We start from the raw sequence: 10,057 nt of genomic DNA on the forward strand, positions 1-10,057 counted from the left end.
ATACTCCTGAGAATTTAACTACAATCACCTTACAGGGTTTAAAATTTTCTTTCAGACTCATAAAACCGTCATAGTCTCAACTTTCAGGCCACAACACGTCTGCAGATTTAGAAAAATAAAGAGGTCTTTATTGTCAATCATTTAGAAAACTGTTAATCTATTTTTAAGTTTCAAGGCTACATACCTGGTTGACAGAGTTCAGCATGAATAGCAGTCACCAGAAAAAAGAGCAGGCACAACATTCTTTCAGAGTGGAAAACACAAGGCAAACGCAGGGATAAATATCCACCCTCCACTTAAAGCTGCCTTAGCCATTCTGTGACCCGGATTAGAATATTAGAGAAACAATCAAGCCACCACCTACAAGATTTAATGATTAAACCGCATTATTTGGGTTAATACTTAGATAGAAGCAGCCCATCTCCTGTCAGTTATTTACGAAAATCTGTTTGGAAAACAGATTAGCTGTCTTTTCTGAACTCTGGGTTTCCTCTGCTGACTCAAAGTCAGAATCCTCCCCTGCCCTTTCTGTCGTTGTCTGGCTAAGTGCACGGTGGACATTTTCCTTGGCCTCAACTTTCTATCTTGTCAGGGCTGAAGTAGCTGGCTCATAGATAGGCTATCCTAATTTAGAAAACAAACAGCACTCCTTTCTATCTCTGGTGAACAAAGGACGCCCTTCCAAGAATGGTCTCACCTGACTCTCACCTCCACAGATAAACATCCCGAGAGAACTTCCACTTCAAAGGGAACCATTTTGGTCAGCCCTGAGTTCTGCTGGTTGTGTAAATTCCAAGTTAATGATAGAGAGCGGCGCTGTCCAATGGAACATTCTGTGATGATGGGAATGTTCTGTATCTGTACTATCCAATATGGTAGCCACCAGACATAGCTGGCTGTTGACCACTTGAAATGGAACTACTGCTGCTGAGAAACCAAATTTTCTCTTAATTTATGTAGAACGTGTGACTAGCAACTACATTGGTCAGTGCATCTGTAGAACTGTCATTAGGAGCCCCCTGCCATGAACTGGGTGTGCTGGATTCTTTCTGTCACCCTCAAAGTAGCACCTCACAGTTGCTGTTGTTCGAATCATCTCACACGTGAGGGAACTGAGGAGCTGGTGTTTAAGGCACTGGTGGCAATGGGGGAAGAGGAATGGGTGTCACTGGAACCCTATCTCCACCACACTGAACTGCACTGTGTCTGCATTGGTCATCATCGGTCAAAACTGAAATTGCAGCAAAGCCGCAGAGATGCTCTGAGGATTGCCACAATGAGTGGAAGAGAGTCTCCCCTAGTGGGCATTCTATAGATGCTGCCAACAGAAGTGCCCTGGGCTTTCCTCTCTACCATGCTGCCTCTTCATGAATTCAGCCCCCAAGTTCCACCTCGTTGCTTGAAAAGCATGAGTGGGAAAATTGGATCGGGTGACCCTGATGAAAATGTGGACTTTCAAAGCAACAATGAGAAAAAGATCAACAGCCACACTTCTGCAACACTTTGAGAGTCCTACCACTTCCCCCTCCTGGATAGGGTGATATTGTATCATAGATGACCCATTTCTGTTTGGTGACGCCACCTGGAGGAGCCTCTCCTTACCTTGGTTGCAAGGGCACAGGGCCAGGAAAAGTTGTATTAGAGGGAGAGACAGCCAATATTAGAGCCATTCTAGCAATTTCACTATTAAGTGAAATGGAAATTTCCTAGAAGGAAGAGCTCACGTAACTTACCCCTGAAAACAAAGTCAGACTAGATGAAGTTATCTTGGGAAATGTTAGACTGGATAAAATCATCAGGAGAATAGAAAAGCCAGTATGTGGAGATTTTAACAAAGCTAATTATTTGCATCAGGGAACAAAGCCATTTTAGAGACAGATATGATTCAGCTTTGCTTTAGCCTTTAACTTCATGAAAGAATCAAACATGTCTCTTTTGCTCTTACATAGTCACTTATGTGATTAGGATTGAAGATAGTAAAATACTGATCTGTAGTTAAGCCATTCTTTGAAAAGCAAAAAAAAAAAAAAACTCTTCCTTTTTGAATTATGATTTCTCTCTTTTTTGAAAATAAAGTTAGCCATTTATTAAACAATTTCTTTGTGCCACTCTATTAGTGCTTAATAGACTTGTAAAAAACTGCCCTTACTAAAATAGTTGACAAACAATATTATATCAATTTCAGGTGTATCAAAGAGTGATTCAACATTTATATCCATCACAAAATGCTCACCATAAGTATGGTTGTCATCTGTCCCCACATAGTTATTACAATTATATTGACTATGTTCCCTATGCTATACTTTACTTTCACTATTCTATACTTTATAGATGTTTGTTGTCTCATTTAAAAAATAACAGGGGAAAAAGGAGCAATAGAAATTCCATATAGAAAATACAGAGAAACCGAAGGAGAAAAATACAAAATTATCCATAATACCACTGGTGTGAATGACCAATGTTAATATATTTTAAGAGCTGAAACATACCTGCCTTAGCCTTGGATCTTCTTGTGTGTTCCTGTGTGATGCTGTTGTTTTGTCTCATTGTAGCAGCACATCACAACAGTAATGGTGGAATAACATGGACCCTTGTTTTCTTCCTTACTCTAATGGAGTGTTGCTTTTTCACAGGATCTGGTGGGTCACTTCAAATTCAATGTGTTGTGAGGTAAAAAGTCTCCTTTTATCTCTAGTTTACTAAAATTTATTTTGATCAATAACTGATGTTGAATTTTATCAACTGCTCTTTTAACATCTATTACTATGATCCTAGAGGTTTTACCATTTGATGCATTTTATTAATAAATTTTTTAGAGGTGCTTCGGTGGCTCAGTTGGTTAAGTGTCCAGCTCTTGATTTTGGCTCAGGAAGTGATCTCACAGTTCATGGGATCGAGCCCTGCGTCAGGATCTGTGCTGACAGCTTGGAGCCTGCTTGGGATCCTCTCTCTCCACCCCTCCCCCCCACCTCAAAATAAATAAACTTAAAAAAATTAATTTCTTTACATTGATCCAACCCTTAGATGAGCTTAGTTTGATGATTTTTTAACATGCTCCTGGACTTAATTGCTGTGTTTTTCCTTAGGTTTTTAAACCTATTTTCATAGAAGAATATCATTCAGGTTTCTTTTCAAGTGCTGATTCTTGAAGTTTATTTTTTTCTGGCCCTTACATTACCATCTTGAAAATGGTATAAAAAGATTTCTAACATCGTCTAGGTTTACAAATACTTAAAAAAAATTTTTTTTTCAACGTTTTTTATTTATTTTTGGGACAGAGAGAGACAGAGCATGAACGGGGGAGGGGCAGAGAGAGAGGGAGACACAGAATCGGAAACAGGCTCCGGGCTCCGAGCCATCGGCCCAGAGCCTGACGCGGGGCTCGAACTCACGGACCGCGAGATCGTGACCTGGCTGAAGTCGGACGCTTAACCGACTGCGCCACCCAGGCGCCCCGGTTTACAAATACTTTAAAACGCAGGGGAAAAAATGCAGAAGAAATGCAGAGTTGGAGAAGTTGGGCCATACATATTTTGGGGGAAGAGTTCTTTCAAGATTTTCATTTCTTATATTGTCACACACTGCAGGTTTCATAATTCTAGTTCATTCTGGCTGTTTACAAATTCCAAGAAAACCTTTATTTCATCAAGATTTTCCAGTATTCTCACGGACTTTATACAGTATTTCCCATAAGGTATCTACATTCATTGCCCTATTTCCCTTGTATTTTCCAGCATGCATATTCTTCTCGCCAGAGGTGTGTCTACTTTTGTTGTTGTTTAATCAAAGAACAAGATCTTGGATTTAATTTTCAAGTCTTTTCTTCCTGCTTTCTGAGTCATCCATCTTATGTATTTTCATTACGTCCTTACTCCTGTTGTCATTATACTGCTTTTCTTCATTATACTGCTTGTTCTTCTTATAAGTCTTGAGTTGATAAGTAGGCTGAGGTATTTTTAATCTTTCTCATTTAATAATGAAAATATTTGTGGCCATGAATTTTCCCTGGAGTACTGTTCTGGACAGATGACAAGAAATATATAGATGTACAGTGATCTCATACTTATTTTCTGAAAAGTCTATAATTATAGTTCCAATTTTTCTATATCCCAATGTTTGCTTAGAAAAGTATTTGTAGCAAAATTAACAGCAACCAAAAATAAAATGATGAAAAATATCAATTTTTTTATAGTCCTGTCAGGTGAACAGAAAAAGTATAATGATAAAATAAGACACTGTCAATAATTCAACTTAAAATATGAAAACTCTTACAAGGTCACTTAGAACATGCTAAAAATGACTTACTAAAGAGCTTGATAGCTTAATAAAATAGGTGGAATGTAGAACTAGATACTATTGTTCTTGCCTCTTAACATACTGGGTTTTTCTCTTCCACTTGTAAAAATCTTGCACAAACTTGCTCTTTATTTTCACACAGAATTTTAAGTATTAAAGCTCCAGAGAATTCATACCAAACTTGCTTCATACAATGCACATTTCTGCAATTTCACATATAGGAGCTTAATAATTTATCAGTAACAGTGGTAACGATGACAAATAAAGCAGTTTCAATCGTTCTGAATACGTTACTATTTACTTCTAATGTTCAGAGTTTAGAGAATGAAGATAAAATGTTGAGATTACTGTTGCCATGAGCAATACAGAAGGCACCAAGTCTCCTGAGACAGGATAAAGAAATTGATTTCTCCATGTTTTTTCATACTCCACAACACTATTGGAAAGCAGTTTCTCAGCACATAAATATTGATCTACTGTTCTGGAGGGTAAATTAAATATGACATCACACAAAAAGGAAACACGTGTGTCATTCTTTTGATTCACACAAGTTACCTTTTAAAGTTCATCAGGGGTGTAAACACATGGGCATATATACATCCATTTATCTGCAATTAAACAACATGTAGGTAGAACCAATGTCCCTTTGAAATGTTGACCCTGATTATTCCATTTCATGGTCACAAACATGCATTTTGTAAACCTGTAACACCTAAAACTAGTAAACTGTGAAATTATTTCAAATGTGATGTTACTCTGCATGTTTTTATTGGATTTTGGGAAATGTATTTAGCTGTGACATATTAAAAATATAAAAAACCTTTAACAGCTGAACACAGAAATTTTTTATAAGACAAAAGCTTGAACTTTTTAAATTAGTGGCTCCACTCAATTTTCCACAATAGAAGTTGTAGAAGTTTAAAAATTTTTTTTTTCCCAACATTTTTTATTTTTTATTTTTGGGACAGAGAGAGACAGAGCATGAACGGGAGAGGGGCAGAGAGAGAGGGAGACACAGAATCGGAAACAGGCTCCAGGCTCCGAGCCATCAGCCCAGAGCCTGACGCGGGGCTCGAACTCACGGACCGCGAGATCGTGACCTGGCTGAAGTCGGACGCTTAACCGACTGCGCCACCCAGGCGCCCCTAAAAAATTTTTTTTAATGTTTATTTATTTTTGAGACAGAGAGAGACAGAGGGCAAGCATGGGAGGGGCAGAGAGAGAGAGAGAAACAGAATCCAAAACAGGCTCCAGGCTCTGAGCTGTCAGCACAGAGCCCCATGCGGGGCTCGAACCCACGAACCATGAGATCATGACCTGAGACGGTGTTGGTCACTAAACTGACTGAGCCACCCAGGTGGCCCTGTAGAATTCTGAATAAATGTGATCTTTTACCATTTAAATTGAAAAAAAAATGATATACCATATGATAAACAATATCAAGATGTTTGTAGTAATTAGTCCAATATTTTCAGTATAATTAGGAGGTAAGAAAATGAGTTTATTCATTTTAAATTGTCAGTATTAAGATGCATGGGGAAATAAAGTATTTTTGTCTATAGTGAAAAATATTATATTTTAACTCTGGGGTTCTCAGCAGGGAGTGGTGGTGGATTTTTTTTTCCTCCAGAAGACATTTTGGCAATGTCTGGATACATTTTTGGTTGTCACAAATTGGGGAGGAATGCTACTGACACTTAGTGAGTAGAGGCCAGAGATGCTATTAAACATCCTACAAACTTTAGAAATATCACTTAGGCCTTCATTTGGTAACTTTCTTTTCCTTGTATTTGGGTTAATGGAAGTTACTCACAAAAGGAAGAACAAGAGATATAAAGGAATCAAGTATGCACCTGTACGCTCGCTGTGTGTGTGTGTGTGTGTGTGTGTGTGTAAAATCAAGCATACTTCATACTTTTAAGATATTAACGTCATACCATATTCTGAAGTTACTATTAAAATAAACTCATTTATCTTGTTATTAAGATGGCTAATGAGAAAGAATAACTGCCTGGCTGCTAGAGCACTGGGCTCATTTTGGCTGTCAGTACAACAGCCCAAGGTTAGTAAGTGTAGGCACATTTAAAACTCATTGTCATTGAAATCTTGCCATTTGCAACAACGTGGATGGAACTGGAGGGTATTATGCTAAGCAAAAAGTCAATCAGAGAAAGACATGATTTTACTCATATGTGGAGTCTGAGAAACTTAACAGATAAATATAGAGGAAGGGAAAGAAAAATATAAAAAACAGAGAGGGAGGCAAACCAGAAGAGACTCTTTTTTAAAAACTTGTTTATGTTTCTTTATTTTTGAGAAAGAGAGTAACAGAGCACAAGTGGGGGAGGGGTAGAGAGCGAGGGAGACACAGGATCCGAAGCAGGTTCCAGGCTCTGAGCTGTCAGCACAGATCCGGATGTGGGGCTCGAACCCACAAACCATGAGATCATGACCTGAGCCAAAGTAGGTCGCTCAACCGACTGAGCCACCCAGGTGCCCCCATAAGAGACTTAAATACAGAGAACAAACTCAGGGTTGCTGGAGGGGAGGTGGGTGGGAGATGGACTAAATGGGTGATTGGCAATAAGGAAGGTACTTTTCAGGATGAGTGCTGGGTGTCATGCATAAGAGATGAATCACTGGGTTCTACTCCTGAAGCCAAGACCACACTGTATGTTAACTAACTTGAGAATATAAAAACAAAACAAAACAAAACAAAATACAAACCCAAAAACAAAAACTAAAAAAATTCATTGTCAATGAATACTGTTTCTACCTTCCATTGTCTTTCTTCTCCTTGTCATTTCAATTGAAGCCACTCCCACTTGAAATCTTCACTAGCACCCCAGGGCCTAAGTCTGGGAATTGAAACTTCTTGGCCTCTAAGATCTGAATCTGACTTGGCTTTTCAGATGCATCTACACAGATGTCCCTTCTCCATCCTCCACTGAGCCATCCTACCTGCCAATCCCTGCACTGGGTCTCATCCCACCTCTGTCCTTTGTGCTTCTTTGCACACTGTTTTCTTTAGTTCAATACTTTGAGCTTTCACTTTTTACCTTTAAATTTTTTTTAATGTTTATTTATTTTGAGAGAGTGAGAGACAGAGCATGAGCAGGGGAGGGCAGAGAGAGAGGCAGACAAAGAATCCGAAGCAGGCTCCAGGCTCTGAGCTGTCAGCACAGAGCCCGACGCAGGGCTCGAACCCACAAACTGTGAGATCATGACCTGAGCTGAAGTCAGACGCCTAACTGACTGAGCCACCCAGGCGCTCATTTTTTACCTTTAAACATCTTAGTCATTGTTCCAGGTCTATCTCGATGAGCACTTCCTTGGAGAAAACTTTGTTTTGTTTTTGTTACAGGTTTTTTTTATTCGTTCTTATTTGTTTTACACTTGTCCAATCCATTTTTTATTCTCTTCTTCTCCTAGGTTCCCATGGCATTTTGTTCACATTCGTACATGTATGTATTGACAATATGATTTACTTTTGTGCCCTACAAATTTTAAAGTTCTGGAGAACAAGGACTATATTTGGTTCAGTTTTGCATTTCTCATGGCCCATGACTATTTGATAACTTAATAGAACTGAATTTACTTATTTGAATCATAAACTGACGTTTGAAGAAGCTCAACAATGCAAACATGAAGATTCATGAGGTACATTGCATTTTTTTTTTCATTCCTAGTCAGAGAAAAATAACTTCTAGTATCAGATAAACAAGGAACACTGGGCTTTGGAATATTTTTGTCTCCACTTCCATACCTATGCCCCTTTTAAGATGAAAAGAAATTTGAAGCTACGGTATTTGGAAGGCTCATCAAATTTTGTAGGTTAATCAATAGCCATAACCATTTATGAACTTAATCTTTGTATTCACAGGGTAACATTTTTCTAGTTCACAAAAAGTTAATCACTACTGTTTAGAAATAAAGATTAATTTAGACAAGCTGAGGGAGTGCAATTCTGCCAACTTTATAATCTTAAGAATTTAAAGGACAGTTTCTGAAATGGAATGCACGTGTGCCTGTGTGTCTCCTCTTGTGCATGAAGACCAACGCATTAAAAAGAGTCTCGGGTAGTAAAAGCAAGACCTTACTGATATTTCTTCCTAGATCTAGACTAGATCTAACTAGATCTAACTCTTTCCTAGATCTAACTCTTTCCAATGTTGCTTGGCTGTTAAGAGTTTTTTCATGGTTGGGGCGTCTGACTTCGGCTCGGGTCATGATCTCACAGCTTGTGAGTTCGAGCCCCGCATTGGGCTCTGTGCTGACAGCTTGGAGCTCGGAGCCTGGAGCGTGCTTTGGATTCTGTGTCTCCCGCTCTCTCTCTGACCCTCCCCCACTCACACTCTGTCTCTCTCTTTCTCAAAAAATAAATAAACATTAACAAAAATTTTTTTTAAAAAGAGTTTTTTCATGGTTTAGGCAAATTATAATTTTCTCCAACATTATTGCAGCCATGCTCTATGGAACAGTATTTTCCGCCCTTAATCTTCTATTTGGCTGCCAGTTAGTGTCACCCAGTCATATTCAGCTCTGCCTCTAGGTACTCCCCTTGCCAACCTATATAAAAAGGTGGAGCGGCCACTGGGCCATGTACCTTTCAGGTTAGATATTCTCTTTTTCATAGAGAATCTTAAACTATCCTCATTTTAATTGATATATAAAGCATATGAATTCATCAACATATCAAAGTTTCTGCCCTTAAGTTTTGACCAGCAACAATGATCTTGACCCTTCTGTCTGAAAACTGTCAGTAGCCTACAGTAAGTAATGTTTATGAGGGCTGCCTAAAAGATGTGCATGCAATAATACCTCCATCACTACAAATCAGAGATGCCAGATAGATTGTCGTAGCCACTCATCCATCCTACACCCACAACAGAAACTGTTAATCTACTTCAGAACTTTTTCCTTCTGAGTGTGGACTCAGCCACAACACTTCCCAACAGTTATTCAGTCAGTTGACAAGTTGAAACTTACTTGCCACCATGGGCAATAATGATCTACGCACTGCCCTGAATAAAGCCATACCACTGGGGGCCTGTGATCTCAAATGAACAGAAAAGTTTGGGCGATTCATAGAATGGATTCAATACTTTGTGATTGTAGCAACAGTTTACATTGAGGGGATCTGGATGAAACTCCTTTTGGCACTTGTTTCCTACTTAGTTCCCAGTACCATCATTATGAGGTGCTCCATCGGGGCGTGAGAACATTCTGGAAGCAGACACCGGTGGGGGTTACAGCACCGTGAGTGAGCTTCCACTGGGACTAAAAATCAAGAAAACCTGCTTTCCAAAAACAACCAACCAATCAAACAAACAGATGAATCTGGAGGGCATTTTGCTAAGTGAAGTAAGTCAGACAGACAAAGACAAATACCATAAGATCTCACTTACATGTGAAATCTAAAAAACAAATAAGTGAAAAACTAAACTCATACAGATAATAGATTGTTGGATGACCAAGACAGGGAGTAGGGGGGAGGGCAAAATGGGTGAAGATGGTCAAAAGGTACAAACTTCCAGTTACAAAATAAGTTATGGGATGTAGTGCACAAAATGGTAACTGTATATTTGAAATTTCCTAAGAGTAAATCTTAAAAAGTTCTTATAAGAAAAATTGTAACTATGTATGACAAAGGATGTTTACTAGAGGTATTGTGGTGATCATTTCACAATATACACAAATATTGAATCAAGTTTTATACTTGAAACTAATATAATGTTATACGTCAATCAATTAAAAAAAA

At 38.7% G+C, this 10,057-nt stretch overlaps 1 protein-coding gene across 2 annotated transcripts in view; it reads right to left on the reverse strand.

Annotated features, from left to right (window-relative positions):
- The window catches only part of CLTRN (collectrin, amino acid transport regulator), a 34,487-nt gene extending 31,535 nt beyond the window's left edge, over positions 1–2,952 (reverse strand). Inside the window, exon 1 of one of the 2 annotated variants that reach the window (XM_058713108.1) lies at positions 2,490–2,952. In XM_058713108.1, coding sequence (XP_058569091.1) covers positions 2,490–2,547 — 58 coding nt within the window. In that variant the 5' untranslated portion in view covers positions 2,548–2,952. Of the gene's footprint in view, positions 1–184; positions 490–2,489 lie in introns of those variants that run through there. The other variant, XM_058713107.1, reaches the window with a different exon arrangement.
- Positions 2,953–10,057: the final 7,105 nt, after the last annotated feature.

This window comes from Neofelis nebulosa, chromosome X, assembly GCF_028018385.1.
Source record: "Neofelis nebulosa isolate mNeoNeb1 chromosome X, mNeoNeb1.pri, whole genome shotgun sequence".
Taxonomy (NCBI): domain Eukaryota; kingdom Metazoa; phylum Chordata; class Mammalia; order Carnivora; family Felidae; genus Neofelis; species Neofelis nebulosa.